Source organism: Scomber scombrus, chromosome 18 (assembly GCF_963691925.1).
Source record: "Scomber scombrus chromosome 18, fScoSco1.1, whole genome shotgun sequence".
Lineage (NCBI taxonomy): Eukaryota > Metazoa > Chordata > Actinopteri > Scombriformes > Scombridae > Scomber > Scomber scombrus.
In genome coordinates, this window is record NC_084987.1 from 4926215 (window position 1) to 4949895 (window position 23681).

At 39.5% G+C, this 23681-nt stretch overlaps 1 protein-coding gene across 1 annotated transcript in view; it reads right to left on the bottom strand.

Annotated features, from left to right (window-relative positions):
* Nucleotides 1-996: 996 nt before the first annotated feature.
* Nucleotides 997-23681, bottom strand: part of radil2a (Ras association and DIL domains 2a) — a 38750-nt gene continuing 16065 nt past the window's right edge. Inside the window, exons 9-16 of the mRNA XM_062438632.1 lie at nucleotides 21026-21245; nucleotides 19950-20122; nucleotides 14749-14893; nucleotides 13308-13489; nucleotides 12812-13190; nucleotides 4441-4589; nucleotides 2053-2192; nucleotides 997-1261 (exon numbers count right to left, since the gene is read on the bottom strand). Coding sequence (XP_062294616.1) covers nucleotides 1165-1261; nucleotides 2053-2192; nucleotides 4441-4589; nucleotides 12812-13190; nucleotides 13308-13489; nucleotides 14749-14893; nucleotides 19950-20122; nucleotides 21026-21245 — 1485 coding nt within the window. The 3' untranslated portion in view covers nucleotides 997-1164. The remainder of the gene's footprint in view (nucleotides 1262-2052; nucleotides 2193-4440; nucleotides 4590-12811; nucleotides 13191-13307; nucleotides 13490-14748; nucleotides 14894-19949; nucleotides 20123-21025; nucleotides 21246-23681) is intronic.

The following is a 23681-nucleotide window of genomic DNA, read 5'->3' on the forward strand; positions in this document are numbered from 1 at the left end:
TAGTTGCAGCTCTGTTAAGTTTCATGTGATTAAAAAGGTGGAAAACACACAATGTGATGATGATGATGATGATGATGATGATGAAGGCCACAATAAAAACAACACAACTTAAATCATATTGTGTCTTAAATCCAGCCTCTAATTTCCCCCCTTTTGAGTTATAATGAGATACATCAGGTGGATTTTCCTTATTTTGGGAATGTTCCTTTAAATAAATGTAAAAGTGGACAGAATATTAACAAACACATTAAACTGACGGGGGGAAAAGAAAGATGGAGGACGCTGCAGTGCAGAATAAAATAGTGTTTTCACAGTGATTAAAAAACAGCCATAAAAGCCATAATTTGAATGTGACTCTGAGATTTATCCCAGACGTGTCGCAGCTCGGCCCGGCGGCTCTCTTCAGACGGAGAGAGAAGGAAAAAAAAAAAAAACTCCCAAAGACGTCCAAATAGATGTTGAGCAGCGGCTGCAAAAACTGTCGCAGACACCAGACGGTTATTTTCCTCACCGCCACCACACCCGACGTTTATGAGCGTGAAGAAGAAGAAGAAGGAGAAGAAGAAGAAGAAGAAGAAGAAGAAGAAGAAGAAGAAGAAGAAGAAGAAGAAGAAGAAGAAGAAGAAGAAGAAGAAGAAGAAGAAGAAGGGAAAAAAGCTCAAGTCTGTGGCAGCAGATCGAGCTCGACCACCTGTCTGCTAGAAATAAGAAAAACGCTCCGCAGTCTGTCTCTCTTTTTGTTTTTTTCTTCTTTTTTTCCTTTTTTGGTTTTGAGATGACACACAAAAAAAAAAAAGAGTCCCGGATGATTGTCTCGACGCTCTTTTTACGCTGAACTTTTACCTCCACAGTGAGTCTTGGAGAGAAGAAGAAGAAGAAGAAGAAGAAGAAGAAGAAGAAGAAGAAGAAGAAGAAGAAGAAGAAGAAGAAGAAGAAGAAGAAGAAGAAGAAGAAGAAGAAGAAGAAGAAGAAGAAGAAGGAAGTCTGTGTGTTGTTGTTTTTCTCCATCCTGTGAGAAATACTGACTTTGGATAAAACAGCAAGAAAAGAAAAGGATGAACGTCACTGTACAAGCCAAACGTCTCCTCCAGCGTTTTCCCAATTGCACTTTTTATATATTTTTTATTTTTTGTTATTGTCCATCCAGCGGCTCCGTCCTCCCTTTCAGCATTTAGTGGTAACCGAGCTGCTCGCTTTCGGGTCGATTTTGGCCACCAGCAGTTTGAGCGAGTCTCCTGACGTCCGGATCAGTTCTCTCCCGCTGCGTGAAAACACAGATAGAAAAGATGTTAGTATGCGGTGATGATTAGACGGGATCAGGCTAATACCTGGACACATTTCTTAATGAATAAACGTTATTCATAGAGCTTTTTTTTTATAGAAGAGGCGAAGCTCAAAGTGCTTTACAGAGGAAAAATAAAAATACAATTAATCCATACGTTTTCCATAAATTTGGAGCATATTAAAGGTGCAGTGTGTAGGATTCAGTGGCATCTAGTGGTTAAATTGAACATCTAAATACCCTTCCCCTCATCCTCCTTCTTCTTCAAAGGATTTGGGGGAACATGCAGTCGCTTTGAAACTTGCAAAAACGCGAAAGGCTTAGGTTGGTTTGTCCATTTTGGGCCACTGTAGAAACATGGCAGCCTCTACAGAAGGGGACCCGCTCCCTAAGTAGATATAAAAGGCTCATTCGAAGGTAACTAAAACACGACTTTTCTTAGTTTCAGGTGATTAAACACTAATTAAAACATACTTATGAATATAATATCCCATTTCTGCTAAGTCTGTTTCCACTAGATGCCACTAAATTCTACACACTGCACCTTTAAAGAAAGCTGCACTACCTATTTTCTTGTGTGTATTTAAAAACGCAGTCCCCAAAAACCATTTAGAGCTTTAAAAACAAGTAAAAGAAGCTTAAAATCTATTTGAAAAGCTACTGGGAGCCAATGAAGTGCAGATAAAACCTGAATAAATATGCTCACAGTGACAGTAAAACGTCACTGCAGTTGTCAAATCTTTTAGTATTTTGGCCGTATTTATACTCACATGATGTACTCCATGCCGACCAGGCTGATGCCGTTAACCGCCAGGATGCGATCGCCCATTTTCAGCTTCTGACACTGAGCGGCGGGCGAGTTGGGCACCACCGACTTCACGTAAATCCCGCTCATTCTCAACGGCGTCATCTAAAGAATAAGAGAAAAAAAAGGAGAACAAGTTCAGAGTCTTGTGATGAGTTTTTATTGTTTATGTTGTCACAGGATTATGTTTAAAGAATGTTATAGGTTTAAACCATAGACTGTATATAAAATGGACATAACATCCGTGACGTCACCCATTGGTTTGTGGACTGCTGCTTAGAAGCGAATAGTATCGGATCTGAGCAGCGCCATCTTGAAAATTTCAGGTGCATGCTGGGTAAAATAAAAACACGGATTCTACTTATATGGGCATCAGGAAGAGCATGAGGCGCCCTCCTGAACCTGTGAACCAATCAACCTGTCAATCACGATGGAGCCACGCCCTAATGCATACCCTGCTTTATCGTCAAATATAAAATCAGGGAGGCCAAAATGTCCCAAATGAACATCATACTGCATTGAAGAAGGCTTTAAACTAGCGATTGAGACCATAAACACATTTTGAAAACGTTTACTGAGGTTAGAAATCAAGTGAGAAGTTGGTGAATTCTCCATTGACTTGTATAGAGACGGAAGTCCTTTTGACACCAAAACGGTCGCCCCCTGGTGGCCTTTTGATAGAATGCAGTTTTAAGTTACTTCCGTGTTGGCATCATTTCAGAGGACCGGAACTCCCCGCCTGGTTTAAACTCATCAGATGATGTGATGATTGTTCAGTGGATGAGAGCTTCATTTGTGTAGCTTCTTAAAACTAATAAAAAACAATGCTAAGAGACTCCTGTAATCTCCATGTTGTACAATATATTAATTCTTATAACAACCTAACAAGTGTATTTATGTGCTTTGTTTGAGCTTCAGAAGGATTTAAGGCAGTTTTCTACAACATCTGAGAATTTGAGAATCTGCAAGTAGCTTTAAAAATGCTTAAAAACGATGAATCGTCCTTTTACAATCATGTAGAAGTTTTATAATTCCACGAATACGATAAAAAATCCACAAATATCTGAGTATATTGTGCGGTACAATGATTGTTTTAACTGTAAACTGTCTCATTAAGCTGTTGTAGTCGACTTCTTGATATAAAAATAGATATAAATGTCTCCTCTCCTCTGTTAACCTGCTTAGTTTCATTCACTTCCTGGATACCTGTGTGATCATTATCATGTTATTTGATCCAAGAAAGACTCAATAATTGAGCCAAGATGTTTGATTTTACTGTTTGACAAACTTCGGACTACATTAAATACATTTAAAAAGTCTGTCTGAAGGTTTTTATTAGTTTCTAACTCTGTGAAAACACATGTAAGCTACTCTGTATAATCTCCTTTTGATAATTAATGTAATAATTAAAGTAATATGTTTTCACTTCCATTCACTGAGCTTCCTCTGAACTTGGAGCTCGCCTCTTACTTTGTAAACCTCTCTTCTAAAAATATCCCAGTTTGGATTTAACGTACGATCGGACTGAAAGAACCTCTCGTCTGTCGGTAAGAACGTTTTGTGTGATTAGATGCGGAGTTGTGTGCGGAGTTGAAATCCCCGCAGTTTACAACAGTCTGATCTGATTACTCTTTAACATCTGAGAGATCCGAGCAGCTACACAAGAGTTTTTTTTTTTTTTTTGTGCTACTTGTCCGGATTAAATGGTGCGAGTGAAACGCTTAAAACAATCCAGATAAGATTCAGTCTTTCAAATTCTTTTTTCAACGCTACGAGAAACAAAAACTGTAGTTTGTCTCTTTTCTTTGATTAAGTCCGAGTTTTAATCCTCCTGTTGTCCTCGAGTCAAGGAAGGAAGGCAGGAAGAAGGAAGGAAGGAAAGGAGGAAAGAAGAAGGAAGGAAAGGAAGGACAGAAGGAAGGAAGGGAGGAAGAAGGAAGGAAAGGAGTAAGGAAGGAAAGAAGGAAGGGGGAGGAAAGAAAGAGAGAAGGAGGGAGGAAAGGAGGAAAGGAAGGGAAGAAGGAAAGGAAGGAAGGACGGAGGAAAGAAGGAAGGAAGGAAAGAAGGAAGGAAGAAAGGGGGATGGAGGAAGGGAGGAAAGAGAGAGGAAGGAAAGAAAGAGAGAAGGAGGGAGGGAGGAAGGACAGACAGAAAGAAGGAAGGAAGGAAGGAAGGAAGGAAGGAAGGAAGGAAGGAAGGAAGGAAGGAAGGAAGGAAGGAAGGAAGGAAGGAAGGAAGGAACAGTCAAAACAGACAGGGTCAATATGACCCGGGAGGACGACACAAAGGTTAAAGGAGAGAAGAAGAAGAGATGAAGGAGTGGATGCATGATGTAGAAAAGACGTCATCGTACCATCCCGTCTACGAGCGCCAGGCCGAGTCCGTGAGGCCCTCTGTGCAGCTCCACCGTGAACACTTCCTCTATGTCTTCTCCTTCTTCTTCTCCTCCTCCTCTTCTCCTTTCTTCCATGTTGGGTGTGTTTCTCTCAGCACATCCACTGGCTTCACAAACACACAAAGAAACACAAGATCAGTTAAAAATGGTTTTAAACATACTGAAGTGTAAAAAGAAAAACAGCCTAGAGACTAAATGAGTGTTTATTTATAGTCCAAATGACTTAAAATGAACTAAAAACGACCAGAACTGTGTTGATATTGTATTGATAGACTATTAAATCGACCTGTTAATGCTTTAAAATAAGGTGTTATTCTATAAATGAAGCATCCACTAAGATACTTCTACAGTTTCCTTTCATCTTCTCTGTCTCTTCTTCTTTTTTAAAGCTGTTAGAGTTTCCTACATGCAACCAATGATCTTTCCGCTTTGACTCTTTCACCCAATCAGAGTCTGGATGCTGTTCTTTAAATATGAATCTTTCACCACTTCCTCCTCGGCCGTCTCCACCAGAAAGATTCAACTGAGTTTTTGCATCATCCACCTGCAGGATTAGTAACATCTAGACTCTTAGATTCCTTCCTCCTGCCTTCATATCAGTGTAGGTTTACAGATGTGTAACATTAACAGTCTGTGGGACCAGATGTTGGTACCACTCAAGGAGGCAAAGGAAACATAATTCAGATTATTTTGATATTGAAAGCAGCTCTAAATGATTGAAAATAGTGACGAAACTTCCCAAAACATTTGTCTTAACTTCATTTTCTAAGGTTAGGTATAATTTTTTAAAGGATCCAGTTATCAGCTGTTGAAGTTAACCTCCCCCTTAGAAAAAATGCATTTTAGACGCTGGTGCATATCTTGGTTTAGGCTCATCTTCGGGATATTTGTCAATATTAAATAATATGTGTGTTTGGTATCATTTTAAAGGGAACACTCTAAGCTTTCATTCAGGCCCTTTATGACAAGTAAAGCGGTCACTGGAGCTCTTCAAACTTTTAATCACACACATTTTCCCACAATTTTCACCTAAATAATTTACTTTCTAATAGTCCTTTGACATCAAGGTGCTATAGAAATAAAGTTTATTATATAAATACTATTATTATTATTTAGCTCAAAGCACCTCTGTGCCTTAATTCAGCCTCATAGAGATGCTTACAAGGCTGCAGACTAAAAAAACTGCACCAGTGATGGAAGAACAATTATGCAAGCATATTCTTTCACTAAATATAAAGCTTTAGAGAACATCAGATGTGTTTAAACCCTTAAATGATCTGCTGAGCTGCCTGAAATCAGACCTGGGACCTGAGCACAGAGAGGCAGGTTAACTATCTGCGGTGCATCGGGGGACTTCCTGTCTTCCTCTCCTCATGTGAGTCGAGCTGTCACAACAACAAACGCAGCAACAGTAGCATTCGCAAAAAAGAAAAACCTGTTCCCACCCCTGCAGCTCCTGCTCTGCTGCCCTTCTGCCCCCTCCCCGCCCCCCAAATGCCCCCCCCCCCCTCCATCAGCTCCCTCCGCCTTTCCCAACATGCAAGCCCTGTCTGCCCCCCACGCAGGACCTGCCCCGAACAATGCCGCCCCCCGATTAAGATTCCACGCACCAACCCAACTGTAAATTCCCATGACGGATCGGCCACTGCTCTTTTCTCTCCTGACATCACCACCTCTCTGTAATTCTTGGGGCCAGATTAAAGGATTACCAAACTTTCAAAATAACATTACCAACGTTAGCCAAAAAGCACCGAGGTAGATACGCTGGAGGTACGACGACTCGGCAAAAAAAAAAAAAAAACCCTGCATTTCCTTAATTAATCCATCACATAAACATCTTCACCTACAGATCAATTTAGTTAAAAAGGTACAATATTAAAATGTTTTACACTAATTAGGCTGCAACTAATGATTATTTTCAATATTAATGAATTCATAGATTATTTTCTCAATTAATTAATTTGTATTTTGGTTTAAAAAATGTCAGAAAATGGTGAAAAATGTCAAATCACTGTTTCTCAAAGCTTAATATGACTTCTTTAAATGTCTTATTTTGTCCACAACCCAAATATATTCAGTTTGCTGTGATAGAAGAAGAAGAAAGCAGAACATTTACATATTTAAGAAGCTGAAAACAGCTAATTTAGACATTTTCTGCTTTAAAAAATGACCCAAAAATGACTAATTTATTATCAAAATCATTGCAGATTGATTAAACGGTTGGCAATTAAGAGAATAATCGACCAATTGTTGCAGATTTAGACACAACAACTGTAAAATTGGAAACCAAATCACTATAAATTGGACTTTGAGACTAATGAGAAATGTTCAAATGTTCTTGATAATCCAGAAGCTGTAGGACTTCTGGAGAATCTTTAATATAAACCAAATGCTGGAATAAAGTCATTAAAGGGCTGCAACTAACAATTATTCTCACTATATATTAATGTGTTGCTTATTTTGTGCTTAGTCTATGAACTGTTTACTCTATTAAACATCAGAAATTAGTGGAAAATTGCCAAGATGACGTCATCCGATGTCTGAAAAACTGCAAATTGTCACATTTAAGAAGCTGTGACTATTTAATATTTGGCATTTTTTGCTTTAAAAATGACTTTAATCAATTAATTGACTTTACTAATACTTACACGCCCTGTCAATGTACTAATCTAATTGGTGTTAAAGTGTTAAATATATATCCAATAAGGTCAGATATATACATACAGATGTAGTGCCAGATGGCTTCGGTTCAATCTAATCCCGAAAAACCCCTTTAAGCAAATTACCTTTGATAAAAGGCACCGATAGAGAACACAATGCAACAAGTGGCCAATGAGAGTAAAGACATCTGATTAAGATCAACAAAATCCTGCAGCTTAAACTCGTCTCTCACAGAGTCACAGCGGGGGGATCTGTTAGCGGGCGCATTAGCACAGGTCGGACCTCCTTAAGAACAAACACGATCACATGTTGATGAAAAGTGCTTTTGAAGGTCTGGTTGAGATCTGAGAGCTTTGGGTTAAGAGAGAGAGAGAGAGAGAGAGAGAGAGAGAGAGAGAGAGAGAGAGAGAGATAGAGCTTCTCCTCTCAAGCTGACACTGACTATCCTTAATGCTTTGACTTGTTCTTGAGTTCATTTTTGCATCCGATGTTGGTTGGAGTTCACTACTTGTGCATATTAAATAATGTAACAACCAGCTGAGGTTTGAGAGTTTTACTCAAAGACGCCATCAGACTGAGATTATTGTGGTTTTGCAATCATGAGGCGGTTTAACTGTCTGCTGAGGTATCAGGAGTTCCCCATTTGGTTATTTGCCAACTAGAGACATCCTCTTTTCTGTAATGAAGGTTCAACACAGCACTGAGAGGGTAAAAAAACTGCTGGGGTCTAGTAGGAATCAGGACTAAAGTTACCATCAAAGGAAAACAATGCTAAAATTCTACCGTTGCAGCTTCTTAAATATGAATATATCTAGGGTCTTATATGATACTATATTGAGCATTATTGTGTTGTGGACTGTTTAAATCAAAATATTGTCACCTGGAGTCCAAAAAGGTTAAAAATATTGTCCACCTTTTGTTGCATTAAAGCAGAAATTCATCATTACTTTTGCACGACATTTGATGCAACTAAGTAAAAAAAAGCATGGAATATGTTGCTTAAGAGATTAGTCATTTAAAGGCCAGTTTAAGAAGTAAAGTGCAAAGTACAAGGCTATGTTTGCATGTCCATTAATTACCAGTTTAACCGACGTCATTTGAGATATTTTTCTAGAAACAGGAAGTGATGATTCAGAAGATGGCACGAACCCTCCGACATTACTCATTTGTTCATCTGCTCTGTCATGATGATAAGATGAAGAGTTTGTTTACATCCTGATATTGGGCTGCCAAGTCAGACAAGAGCCTGGAGAGTTCGGCCTTTATTTTGAACCAGGACACTGTGATGAACGTAAAGACGCTTTCTATGAGGAGGTGAAGGAGCTCTATTGATCTGGAGAATAGAAACGATTTTTAAGTTGCATTATTGGCTTATTTTTCACCATTTTCTGACTTTTAAAAACCAAACTACTAATTCAGTTAATTGAGTAAATAACTGACAGATGAATCAGTAATGACAATCATTTATATTTGCATTACTGGTATTACTAACGTCATGGTATAACTACATTTTTAATGATAATCCACCACTCGTAATCACACTAGGGGTCAGCAATTAGACTCAACTATGGGCCTGATTTTTAAATCATTGTTCGATGGTGAGTGGTGGTGGTGTGGTCACTGTATTACTCAGTAGTATTAGTCACTGGCTCCTTATCCATTACAATCCAATTCAAAATTTTACCAATAACTTTCAGATCCATACATGGTCTGGCTCTATTTACATCTCTGAACTTCTCACACTCTATTACGCACCAAGATCCCTCAGATCTAAAAAAAAAAAAGAAAAATCAAGTTGTTGTTACAGGTTTCAAGGTCCAGATTTAAGACCAAAGGAAACCAAACTCTTACTGTTGTTGCCCCAACGCTGTGGAACAAACTCCCACTCAGTGTCAGACAGGCATTTTTTATAATATAATATAATATTATATAACTGCTGCTCCTTGTTGTTTTATTTATTGTTTAATGTTTCATCTATTTATGCTTGATTATGTTATTCTGTTAATATTGCTTTGCGTGAAGCACCTTGTAACTTCGGTTTTGAAAGATGCTATAGAAATAAAGTGTATTATTATTATTTATAATAATAATAATAATGCATTATATTTAAAGGCGCCTTTCAAAGCACTCAAGGACACCTTACAAGGCACATAAAACACGACAACAGTACATCAAACAATATAAATCAGGTAACATTTAGTGCAAAGATAAAGAAATAAATATGAATGTGACTATAAAGTGCATCAGTGCAACAAATAAAGAAGAACGTGATTGCATAGTTAGTGTGAGACAGAGTATGCCACTCTGAATAGGTGCGTTTTCAGGCGGGATTTAAAGGTGGAAACAGAGTCCGAAGTGCAAATGTCTGGTGGGAGAGAGTTCCAAAGGCAGGGGGCAGATCGGCCAATATTTTGTGTTTTTTATTGCTATTAATTACTTTAATAATATAATTAATAGACTAAACTGTGTCTTTAAGGAATTGTATCCAACAGCTAATATCTGTTTCCTCATTAGTAAGTGAGGAACAACAGAATTAAAGCAACTTATATTACTACAAAATTGGTAAAAAATGACTATTAATGTAAACAATGAAAGTGAGAAGTTCAGCTTTCTTCAGGGACCTAATGTTAGAGGCCCAGATTTGGCCCACGAGCCGCTATTTACCTCCCACAGCTGCAACCGAACACTGTGTCACACTTGTGTTCATAAAACACACTTTTTAATGTTTTCATCGTCTTTTTGAAAAACTGGAACAAATTATGTGTAATAGCTGCAGGGGTTAGGGTCAGATCATTTACACACATGAAAGTTTGGATAATTCAAGTTTCAGTTTGACTTTCACACCCGACACAGATGACCTCATGACGGAGGCCTCTAAAAACAATATGGGTGTAAGAGGAAACACTCTTTCCTCTGCACGGCGAACCCTCCCCGAGCTGCCTTCCACTTCAAATTCCTGACCTCCAGAAGTCAGTTAAAAGATGAAGGGGTGACGGCGAAGGAAGGCGTGCTCCACCTCTTTTATGTAGGGGGGGCGAAGGAGGAGGAGGGGGAAGAGGGGGGGCTTTATGCAGACCTGGAACTGCCAGGGACAAAAAATGCAGCAGGTCCGCGGGGTCAAGTCGCTAAATACTTTCCTTAATAGATTCAGTCAGGAACGAGTGGCGATGACCTCATTCCACATTTTAGTAACAGGGGCGACGAGGTTTAAGTCCGAGGTTGTGTGTCATTTGAATCAAACCCTGCTGTTTCTAAGTGAAGCCATGAACGGACCTTTTCTAAACGCTGTCGGTTTATCATGGTGTGTTGTTGGCAGCGTGGTTTAAATCTTTTGTTTTTAATGGTTTCTTTGTGACGGCGGACTCTTTACTCTCAATTATCATCTTCTAACTGTCAGGTTTCACTTAATGTCTTTCAGCTGTTAGTGTGGCTTTAAAAATAAAATGACCACATTAAAGAGTAAGAGGCCATGCTTAAGTGTTTTAAATAGTTTGCAAGTTATAGCTATTATATATTATTGATGAGTTTAGATTTTCTTCTTCTCAAAGCCCAAATGACACTTTCAGAACATTAAAATAAAACCAAATATATTCACTTTACAAAGATATAAAACTGAGAAAAGCTGCAAATTCTCACAATTGAGAAACTGGATTCAACAAATGTTTTTTTTTTGCCATTTTGGATCAAAACAGAAATACGTCAACAACTATTGTTTTTGGACATTTTCGGTCTCAATCTGACTGACTTTTTTTTTAGAGGCCATATTTAAACTGTGTTTTAAATAATATGCAAGTTACAGCTATTATATATTATTGATGAATTTTGATTTTCAGTTGTAGAAAAAAGTGACTTTAGATTTCAGACACTAACTAACTGTCATAATTTAGTATCGTCATCATCAGCTGTGACGATTTGTTTCATTGTGTTTTGATTTTTTTGTCTCTATATATATTGGAGATATTTACTCACTCTGCATTCAGACACTTAAATAACATGGTTGAGGGTAAATTTAGAGCACTATGTAGTAAATAGGGAGTGATTACAGACATAGTCTTTGTCTCATTCTGTATGATATCGGTTTGAAGCTGACGGATTGTGTCTTCAACGTGTGGTGAATCGTAGCGCTATGATGCGAATTAATTAACCTTCGTGTCGTCCTCCCGGGTCAAATTGACCCCGTCTGTTTTGACTGTTCCTTCTTTCCTCCCTTCCTTCCTTCCGTCTGTCCTTCCTTCCATCTGTCCTTCCTTCATTCCTTCCCTTCTTTCCTTCCTCCCTTCCTTCCATCCTTCCTCCCTTCCTTCTTTCCTTTCCTCCCTTCCTTCCTTCTTTCCTTCCTTCCTTCTTTCCTTCCTTTCCTTCCTTCCTTCCTTCCTTCCTTCCTTCCTTCCTTCCTTCCTTCCTTCCTTCCTTCCATCATTCCATCATTCCTTCCATCTTTCCTTCCTTCCTTGACTCGAGGACAACAGGAGGGTTAAAGTAGAAACTTCAATCTGCAACTTCTGATATTCTGAAAAATGCAGCAAAAGTCTCACAAACTTCTTCTTCATTTCACCTTTTGGTTTGTTTGTTTTTTTGTGCTACTATATTTTTTTTTAAAACTACACTTACAGTGAGTTTAGTCTGCATCAATTTGTCGTATTCTGATTGGTTGGTTTGTAGTCGAGGGTCGGAGCAGCAGTCACACTGTCACAATTCATCCTCAAGCTTCAAATTGGTCATCACAGTGAGATATAAGAGAACTGGTTTTGCTTGACAACCAAATATTTCAACCTTAGTTACAGACAACCCCCAACTGACTAACTCTTTAAGCATCAGTTCAGTCACAGTATCAGCAGGAAATAGTCTGTAGGAATCTCAATGAGCCAATTTCATCCAATACAGTCACATTTCATCATGTAGAATGATGACAGTAAAAAAAAACCTTTGACCTGATGGATGGAAACAGCTCATATTCTAAAAATAAAAAAGAGGATGTGATTCGTCGACTTCCGGTCAGTCTGCTGCTGGATGATTCACCTGAGAGGCTTTTCGAGTATTTCCCCCCTACCCCGCCCAAAACCCAAAACACCTTATCACACAAGATTCATGAATTTATATTGACTGTCTCTCCTGAAGATGTCCCTTTATTTTGTTTTAGTTCATTTGAGATAAAAAATGTGGTCTATTGCTAGGTTGCATTTTTACTTATTTAATACAATTTCATATGTCATATTTCCTACGATGATTATTTCTTTCTTGTATAATAATGTGATTTATATATTATATGTTAATGAATTTTTGTGATGTATTTTTATGTTTATGTATATATTTTTCTTACTCTTCTAATTTGGCGTGCTTTGTCCTCCATATAGCGAGGATCAGTATTAATCATGCATAGTGATTAATGCATTACTAATATACTTTAATAAGACACTGATGCACTACTGAACTTCTTCTAAAATGTTGTATTTTACTTGATTTCATGTATTGTACTTATTCTATTTTTTAAGCTACTTTTACTATTTTAAAATTATTGCTATTTTTATTTTCCATCTTATATTTCATTCATGTTTCTTTTTCTTTCCTCTTTCTTTTTTTAACATTGTTTTAATGTGAAGCACTTGTATGTATGTAGTGTTTCTTGTGTTAATGGTATCTTTTATCTGACTGGGGGTTTTTAGGATACCTTTCTTTTGCTGGCGGGCGCCCTCCTGCAGATCGGCCTCCAGCTCAGCCAGCTCCATACCTTGGGGAGTGTTGGGCGGCGTGAGCAGGCAGGACGGGTCCAGCGCCAGGCTTTTATGGTAACCCTGGTCCGCCTGTCCCGGTAGGTTGTTCTGCAGCTCCAGGCTCTTCAGCTTCTGGGTCAGCACCGCCTCGCAACTGCTCAGGTCACCGTGAGACCCTCGGGCCTGAGTGGGCTCCGCAGGGGAGGTGCAGTCCAGGTCTGCCTTGGGGAAGGGGCAGGTAACAGGGTCGGAGACCACCTGATGGGCCGGATCCTGGAAGACTCTGACGGAAGGCGAGGTCGTAGACTGGCTGTCTGTGGTCGTCCCATTGAGAGCCTGAGATGGAGGAATATAAAGTCGATCAATAACAGATGGAGACACATGAAAGTGTCTCATTTCCTGCCTGCTTCTCGTTATGGAGCTGTGGAGCTCCGGGGTCAGAGAGCTTGTTACCTGTTCCTCCACATCAGGTTCGGCTTGGGTTTCACTGCAGGGGAGGCGACGTATGAACTCCTGCAGATGACCGAGCTGTTCGAACAGAGCCGGCTCCACGATGGGTTTACCCAGCTCCAGGTGAAACGTGCTGCTGGGCAATATGAGCGGTGGGTGGTTATCGAAACTCTCCAGGATGTCGGCTGCAGGAAGAAAGGAAGAAAGAAAGAAAGGTCTGACATCATATTTCATCAATTACCCAACCTTCACTGCAGCTTCCTAATAAAAATTAAATCCTCTAACTTTAAGTAAAGCTGCTGGGTTAACACGGAATTAACGGCCGTAAATAAAGTGCAAGACTTGAGCTGCAGTCGCTGCTGTTAACTCAGCCGGATGGATAGAAGAGGAGGAAAAAGGTAAGAGGGAGAGAGAGGGAGGGGGCGGTGGTGGCGGCGGCTGCTGCTCTCCTGCTGAGAAAAGGTGGATTTGAAAGGCAAACTGAGGACTGAAGCTGATTGGTGGAGACAGACTGACAGGGCAGGATTACTGAAGAGGAACATTCAGGCCTCTACTTAAAAAAGCCTGTGAGTCTACTTCAGTTTATAGTGTTCTTTAGTATATACCAAAGGTTGAAAATATTGTTTTATTGACATATTTTCACTTAGATTTAAAAAACAACAACTCATTTTAACTGATTTTCACTCATGTTTCTATGTATCTTAAGGTTATTTTGATTGTAATAAACATGAAGAAACATTGTGCTTTCTTCTGAGCTCAGGTTATTATACTTAAATTCTCTTTTGTGTATTTAGTGTGGTTCCTTTCAGGTTTGAACATGCAGGCCACACAATAGATTGTTCTTATTGCTGCAGCAGGAGGAGTCTGGTTACCATAGTTTACATTAAACAAGAGACGAGGACAGCAGGGAGGGGGGAGAGGGAAGAGAAAATTGGGCTTTGAGGATCATTTCATTGTCTAAAGGTTCATAAAGAGATTTTGCATGTTGATTTTAAACATATCTGATTATCACCTGTCTTTTATGATACTCAATATAAATATTGATTAATTGACATTTGTTGTGTATTCAGTCCTGAACTTGTTACACCTATAAGTTCTCATCATTTATTTTCTATATAAAGTATAAAAGTATTCGAATGAGTGCAGATTCTTAGTCAGGATGGTCAAGGACAGTATCATTTCTTATTCATTAATAATTGTTTACTCTATAAAATCCCCAAAACTCCCCGTCATAAATTCCCAAAGCTCATTGTGACATCCCTTAAATTGCTTGTTTTGTACAATAAAACAACAATGATGTAAGGCTGCGAATCATCTCATATGAGAAGCTGCAACCAGAGTATTTTTGGCATTTTTTATTTGAAAATTGACAAAACATTTGCAGAATATTAAGAAAATGACTGATTATTTTTCTGTTGATGGACTAATCCATTCTGTGTCTCACCCGTCCTGACAGCGTCCTCCGCGTCATCCGATGACGGGCTCCATCCGGCTGGACAGACCTTCCCGGAGCCGTACTCCCTCAGCATGTGGTGCAGCTGTGCAGGGTTCAGCGCTGCGAACTCGGCCCTCAGAGACATCCAGGACGCCTGAGCGGACGAAAAGAAAAACACAAAACATTGAGAAACATGATTCTTAAAACCCCTTCTATAACATTAAATATAGGATTGTAAAAAGAAACTCCATTGATGGTTTAAGTTTGAAACCATAAAATCTCTTTGTAGTCACCATGAGAATGACAGGGTGGGAGAAACAAGAATCCTTCCCATCATGCTTTGTTTCCATATAAGGAAACGCAGTCTTTTGCTACTCTCTCATTAGCATGCATAGCATTCAAACCAATTATATGATGTAGTAAATACTCTCACCAGATGTGGTAACAAAGCCTCTTGGGAAAGTATTTCTCGGGCCTTAATGTGCGACTACAGTAGCACTTTAAGTTGTTTTGTTATCACTGCGGTGCTGGATTTCATTAGAGCGTCGCTAATTAACTCGTCATTCATGTTTCTGTGCAGCGTGAGAAGTTTAAACCTTTCTATTATCTCTTCTCTCAGGTTGCAGTTAGGTTCCTTATCAAGACAAAAGACAATATTTGATCTTTTAATGACTGTGAATGAAGTCGCTCACGGATAAGGAAACAGGTGAGTCACTCGCCAGCAGGCATTCATGTGATTATTACAAGTCAAACATTATAAACATTACATAGTTCATTCAGTCGGTTTTTCCATTTGAATTGGTGGAAGTGAGAGTTTGCCCAGGCATGTCGGGGCCCCACAATAGACAAACGTTTGGGGGGTTGATGTTGTCGTGTTCCTGCCCTCATTCTCTTATAACGCAGACGCCGCACTGAGCTCAGCAGAAGTTCAAGTTTAAATGCTGCTTATAAAACAGCAGAAACTTTTTCTTTTTTAAATGTCATGTTGTTATGTCTGAGATTTAGTGTTTGGCAATTACATAACTTAAAATAACCTTCTCAGATGTTGTATCCTCTATAAAACTGCTTCTGCTGCTGCTGGCAAAAACAAAAACAACCCCACAGCCCTCTGGTTGTAATTTATAGCTGTGCCAACGAGTGCCACTTCACTTCTTTAAAAAAAAAAAAAAAAAAAAAAACTCCACTCCAGATGGAAAACTTAAAAAATTCTGTTGAGGGTGTGTGCTCGGTTGCGGCAGCCACAAAAAGTGACCTCATGCCAGGGGAGGGAGGAGGAGAAAGAGGAGGAGGAGGGGGAGGGATGTACACAAAACCACCAGTATCCTAGCAACCATCCAATCCCCACGAAACAGATGAGACACAGTCTTCCACTGCTGGTGCTGCAGATGAATCACATCTAACTGGGAGTCATGCAGTGGAAGCAGGTGTCGACCTCACAGGGTTAAACTCACAGTTCCCCCCCCTGAATGTATGAGGGGGCTGATGCCTCCTGACTTATCAGCTTTATATTAGTAATGTGGTTTTTTAATAATACCATGCTGATGTGCCCACATGTGCGTGGAAATAGTTCTTGGTTGTTGTAACGACTCAGAGACAGTGTGGAGAGTAAAATGGCGACTGGGATACTCTCTAAAAGTTCAGCTAAAGCTAATACGAGGCTTCAGGAGTCTTAAGTTAGTCGCTGCATCTTCCGAAGTTTTCTGTTTCTTGTGATACAAAGTCCTTTTCTTACCTTTAATGGAGTCTGTCTTATTATGTATGTATATAAGTGGCGTAGTGATCAATTTCCTAATTCAAGCTTGCATCCTATGTTGTATTTTTGACCTCTGATTGGATATTTATAAATCATATTTATCAATCAAGTGACATTATGTCCTTAATTGTATTGCTCATCTATTGTATTTTACCATTTTTATATTTTTATATTATTTCTAAACCTCATTCTATTGTCTGACAGGTGACGCACATTATTTGTGTTAACCCTCCTGTCGTCCTCCCGGGTCAAATTGACCCCATCTCTTTTGACTGTTGCTTCTTTCCTTCCTTCCTTCCTCCCTCTTTCTTTAATTTTTTCCTTCGTTCTTCCCCTCCTTGCCTCTTTCTTTGCTCCCTCGTCCTTCCATACTTCTTTCCTCACTTCCTTCCTCCTTTCCTTCCTCCCTTCCTTCGTTCCTTACTTCTTTCCTCTTTTCCTCCTTACCTCCCTCCTTACTCTTTTCTTTTCCTTCCTTCCTTCCTTCCTTCCTTCCTTCCTTCCTTCCTTCCTTCCTTCCTTCCTTCCTTCCTTCGTTCCTCCTGTCCCTCCTTCCTCATTTCCTTCCTCCCTTCCTTCTCTCCTTACTTCCTTCCTCTTTTCCTCCCTCCCTCCCTCCTTACTCCTTTCCTTCCTCATTCCTTCCTTCCTTCCTTCCTTCCTTCCTTCCTTCCTTCCTCCTGTCCTTCCTTGACCTGAGGACAACAGGAGGGTTAACCCTAACCCTAACCCGGATGCTCATCAATTAGTCAGATTCATTTCCACTTTCCAGTCCTCTCGTTGGATGATTGAGGCAGCTCTTGTTTATATATATTAAAGTGTGGTAATGATGAAGGTCCGAGAGCGTTGAAACGTTGTTATTTATTTAAAAAAAACATAAGTGAGCGAGACAGAGAGCAGAGGCTATTTGCATTTTTGTGTTTAGTACAAAGCTGAAATCAATAAAGTGGTTCCTCTCCAAGCTGTGGAGGTTTTCTAGTCATTACCACCATTAATGGAAACTTCAAAGTGATGGAGGAGCATTTTGTTTTTTAAATACTCATATTTCATAACGTCATGCTCCAACTCTGTGTTTCTCGTTGTTGACCCTTCTTTGATTTAACACCACAGAATATGGTTTAAATTGGCTGCTTTCAAAAAAAAGGAACAAGGCATTAGCAGATGTGTTTAATAGCTTTCCTTTTCCCCTCGGAGATCCTGGATGGACTGTGTTGTGGCTAATAGTTGTCAAAATAGAAGTAAATAAAACTGTTTGTGAGGTTTTAAAAGACTTAAATGAACCCAAATTTCTCTTAGAGGAGGGACTGCGAGGAAAAGCCGTCATGCCATCACCAGCTGAATTCTAAATATTTCCTACCTAATAACTAAATAAATAAATAAAGTAGAAAAAATACATCCAAATCCCTCATCTCATATGTGAACAGCCAAATATAAGTAATCTTAAACCTACAATAACTGATTTTCTGTCCATTTATAGGCAGTCGAAACTTATTATGAAGATAAAATTGATGCTTCTCACGTTACAACCTTTTATTTAATCCATTAGTATTATGACAAATATTCATTTTAGCCAATTTAAGTCATTTAAAGTAAATTCAGTAATTCAGTGCCAATCAACCTGAGTCAGTTGTAGCACTTAACATCAAAGTATAAATGATCATGTTGCAGATGTTTCCTAGAAAATATTTTCTTTAAACTGCCTCTCTTGTTTTTAAGCTGGTTGGTTTTCAGCTCGGAAAGATCCCAAACCGAACCGAGTTATGTCCGACGTCAACATGCTGTTTTTAATAAATAACATTTTAGAAGCACTGAAACCCAACAAGTAATAAATCCCTCACTGCATTAGATGAGCTAATGTGAAAGGCTTGTTTTTAGGGTTTCACTGTATATGAGATACACTAGAGGAAGTACACAGTGAACAGTAGCACGTTATTACTTCACCACATCATCTTATTAACCAGGCACCATTAAAAGCAGCGAATCAGGAAGATGTTTGTATGATCTTGACCTTTTGTTCCTCACCTGTCACACCTGAGTACTTTCCCCTATGTGCTGGATCGGTTTCTCTTTAACCCTCCTGTTGTCCTCTAGTCAAGGAAGGAAGGGAGGAAGAAAGAAGGAAGGGAGGAAAGAAAGAAGGGAGGAAGGAAGGAAGGGAGGAAAGGAAAGAAGGGAGGGAGGCAGGAAAGAAAGGACGGAGGAAATAAGGAAAGAAGAAAGGAGGGAAGGACGGAGAAAGGAAAAGAGGAAGGAAGGAAAGAAAGACAGAGGAAAGAAGGAAGGGAAGAAGGTAGGGGGGAGGAAAGGAAGAGAAGGAGGGAGGGAGGAAAGAAGGAAGGGAGGAAGGAAAGGAAAGAAGGAAGGAGGGAAGGAAAGAAGGAGGGAGGGAAGGAGGAAGGACAGAAGGAAGGAAGAAAGGGGGATGGAGGAAGGAAATAAGGAAGGGAGGAAAGAAAGAGAGAAGGAGGGAAGGAAGGATAGATGGAAGGAAGGAAGGAAGGAAGGAAGGAAGGAAAGAAGGAAGGAACAGTCAAAACAGACGGGGTCAATTTGACCCGGGAGGACGACACAAAGGTTAAGAGTCTGAATAACGTCAGTGTTCAATCCACCGAGCCAAGTGAGAACTGTAGCTTCCTTCTGTGGTGCAGTGTAAACAAGATCTGAATGGGTCACTAAGAAAACATGTACTTAAGGAGGGATTAAGTTTCAAGTTGGCAAGGTAGCCGCTGCACAGAAAAAGGTACAGCACATGTTTGTTTAAGCGGTGCAGTAACTTATTCCTGAACATACACTAAAGCAGAGGTTAAAAAGGGCTTTAAAATGTCTTTACTCTGGTTTATTTGTCTGCCTTTTAACATGAAAAGGCCATTTGAGCCTCTTGGCTACATGTTTCTATTCAGTAAGTGAAGTTTAACGCTGATAATATATCACATACATACATACGCTGGCTTGGTTTAACAGGATCTGTATAGTTTAAAGTGAGATGATGACTACACCCTCTTCATTACCACAATCATGACAGTTTTTTTTTTAGTGTATTTATTTAGTGCCACTCTGTTCCCGCAGGCTATTTCCTCCTTTATATCTGATCGAGGTGTTTGGTTGCATGGGAGTTTTTAGTGCCTCTCTTTCTTTTTCTCAGTAATGCTATAACCATAAACCAATGACGGGCTTCCTAAGACAATCCTCCGCAGCTTTTATGGCATTATTACTCCGTGTTATCACTAAGTTTGGCAACAATAAGAAGCTGCAGTGGGAAGAGTTACAGTAAGTGAGGCTCAGATTCTCTGATGATGGATGTATTTTTCCAGTGAATACATAAACAAACATAACTAATTTCGCACTTTTAAGACAATGAAACCATTCAAGGCTGACGCAAACACGTCTGGGCTTCTCGAGGGCAACACCTCGCCCCTGGAAAGACAAACAGGAAAGGAGAAAACGGATGTCCTCTGACCTGCATGAGTGTTTCTTTGGGTGTGGCCAGAAGATTGACAGCGGCTGAGAGCTTCTGGAAGAATTCGGTGGCCAGATCGCCCAGACTGATGCTCTGGATCCAGTCCATCAGCAGGTCCAGGTTGGCCCGGATCTGAACACCTCGGGACCACTGGTAGAACCCAGCGACTGATCCTGAACAACAAAGCAGACTTCGGTTAAGAGGACTGAGGCTTGATTGACATATCAGACCAACTGGACTCTGATTTTACATTTAGTAACATAACAGACATGAAATAGAAGAGGAAATAAACTGAAATGTCTAATCTGTAATGCTTATTTGGAGAAAAACTCAATAAATGGATGTTTTTATGGAAAAAAAATTGTCAAATTTAAAGAAGCATGATAGCAAGATAGAATGTACTACACAGTAATCCCTCACCAATGAGAGAGAAAGTAAGTTTGATAAGTCTATAAATTACAATTCAGGAGAAAGTTTATCATTTTTTATTCACTTAACATTATTTTTTGGCATTTTTTGCCTTTATTGGACAGAGAAACACAAAAAAATCGGGCATTTGGAGAAAAACTAAATCAATTTATGTTTTTATTGTGTAAATAGTCAAATTAGAACATAGGAAAAAAATCTCTCTCCATTATTAATCTCAGTCTGACGCTAGTTTGAAAATAATAGCACAATAATACTGCACAGTAATTCCTCACCAATGAAATATTTACTTTTTTTTTTTAGATGAGAAGATTGAAACCAAAACTGTTTTATTTAGTTCGTCCAAAAATCAAAGTCTACAAATTAAAATTTAGCAGAAAGTTTAACATTATTTTTTTACATTTCTTGCTTTTAATTGAAAGTCAAAATCCCAGAGAAACAGGAAACATGGGTAGATAAAGTGATATGATGCCTGCAGTAGGCTAACCACTAGGCTACCATGGCAACCCAGCAATCTCATTATTTAACAGATAGACACAAGAGTGCTATCAGTCTTATTATCTACTTCTCGGCAAGAAAGCAAACTGCTGTATTCTGCAAAATATTGAACTACTCCTTTAATGTGTTAAAGTCAGATGGGGGGGTTGTACCTCTCTCCATGAGGGCGTTGAACAGCGATGCGTTGATGAAGAAGAACAGGTAGGCACACAGTTGTAAAGAAATATCCGGGTGAACCTGGAAGGCCGTGAGGAGCTTCAGCGCCTCCTTCAGCACCTCCAAGATGCCGCTGAGTCCGTCGGGCATCCGCAGCTGGCCGCTCTCGGAGAACGGGTTCCCATCCAGCAGACCCGGCAAGGCTGAGTACATGCTCTGTGGAGAGAGAGACGGGGATATTTTTGATCTGTCGGATGTCGTACAATGTGCTGCATGTTTTACAAAGTGCTGCATGATATGAGCCTCTGGACTGGGAAATACCCACTTAAACCATCGCTGCTGCTAAAGCCCTACTTGAATCCAGTAGTGATAAGGCTGATACGGGCCGTCATAAAAGCATAAAAAACATGTTAAACATACACTTTCCTTTGCCTTCAAATGATTCCTGTTATTATGATTTTTAAGTACAGTGCAATAAAGTTATAAAAGGTAAGCCATGTTATGATTTGTCTCGTCTTGTTTAGCGCTGCCACAGTATGTACAGGACACAATGACGTAATGTCTCAAAGAGAGGAAGGCATTCATAGAGCGTACAGGAAACCTTTACAGGAAAAGCTTATGTTTCCCATTACAAAGGGCAGCTGCAGGTAAATGAAAAGTGTGATCTACAGTTACACTGCAATTTCTGTCATTTTAGATGCATCAAATTCCCCAAAAGTTTGGGTTTTAACATTATGACGTGTCAATAAAGGCATTCACATTACATTTAGTCATTTAGCAGACGCTTTTATCCAAAGCGACTTACAAGAGAGAATAACATTCAAGCTACATTGCAACAGAGACATTAGTGTAACAGTAAATAAATACTGCTAAGTAGTGCTAAGTAATTGTAAGTTAAGAGAGGAGGTACTCTCTGAAGAGCTGGGTCTTCAAGTGCTTCTTAAAGACAGAGAGGGAGGCCCCTGCTCTGGTGGTTTTCGGCAGCTCGTTCCACCAACGTGGAACTACAAATGAGAATAACCTGGATTGCCGTGGTTGTACGGCCAGCGTAGCATCCGGGGGGTAACGTGCTCTTACAAGAGCATTTAAGTAGGTGGGAGCATTCCCAACAATCACTCTGTAGGCAAGCATAAGAGACTTGAACTTGAATTCTGCATGAAACTATTGCAGATAAAGTCACAGACATTCCTGGAAATGTGTAAATGAGGTTTTCTGGCAGCTGGTAGAGAAAACTTCTACCTGTAAAAATGTTAAGTTTAGTTTATTTCAGTCACTAAATGTATGCAACTCAAACATGTATAAATAAAGAAAATATGTCCTTGTTTTCTAATCTCTCATCGCTCTCTTTCTGACCCAAAAGCTGTAATTTTACACCTTAAGAAAGAAAATCCCATTTATTCTGCATCAGGTCTTTGTGGAATTCATTGGTGTGTGTGAACAATTTCGTCTCTTAGTGTTTCCACCTGGTGAATTGTGTGTTAATTGGATTCCAGCTGTGCTGACTCGAGTTAATGATATCGAATGCCACACATGAGTGAAAACAGGTGACTGGTGTTTATAGTTTTTGGGAAATGGGTCTGTGTCTTCTGGTTAGATGGCGTCATGCTTTGGGGTGTTTGGTTAACAGGCTCAGTTATAGTGTGCAAGCGATCTAGAGATCTGTAAATAGTTTTCAATTCAGCAAATTCTGATTTTTATGAACGCACCATTACTGTAAAATCCAACTTGGCGTTAACTAATAAATGCCTTAAGTGCCTGAAGACCTAGTGAACAAAAGTCTGTCTTTCAAGGTGACTCAATTTGATGAATCTAATGTTTTGCTCTATTGTAAAAAGCATGAAAGACGACCCCAGTATGATGCCCATGCTGCTCTCTTTCTCCTGGATGTATGAGCAATCATTTGCCAGAAATGAACATAAGACCATGATAAACCAACTGTTACCTGCTTTAATTTATTGTTTGGCCACTTTTTTTTCAAAGGAAACAAGTAGTGATCTCAATACTGACATATCATCACCTTTTAAGCTGATTTGTTGAATATGTTTGCAGTCAGTTGCTTATTTCCACATCCGGCAGTTATGGAGCAACATTATCATTCATTTAGAGGCATGTTTCTGTCCATCTGGTGAATATAAGCTCTATCAACTCCTGAGGGAAATATCTGGCTCTTTAGCTGCTAAATGCTCCTTTATAATCACCAGCTAGTCTACAGCTAACTGTGTCTGTTTGCTGTTTGGTGCTGAGCAGGTAGTGCACAGTGATTTTTTACAGCTTTTTCTCTGAAAACAGCTGCCTGCCATGCCTGAAAGTGCCGCTATAAGAGCGCTGAGAATGAACCAGAACAGTAAAGTTGCAGCTGGACAGTTAAACAATGAACTGAAACTCACTATAAAACCGGAAATTAAAGCCACTTCAAAGCTGTGAAGAGTTAGAGTGTATTAAACTCTACTCTAGTCTCTCTGTAGTGGTTAAAAAAAATCACATAATGCAGCTTTTAAAAAATGCTAAATGTAGGATTTTAAACAGAGATTCACAGATTTCTGCAAACACAGCAGAATCAAAGCTGAACTCCTTGTCAGTTCTCACACAGATCCTGCTCTTATCACTCGTCCTCCCTCTGACACAGTTCTGCCATTGTTTCAGAAGCATGAC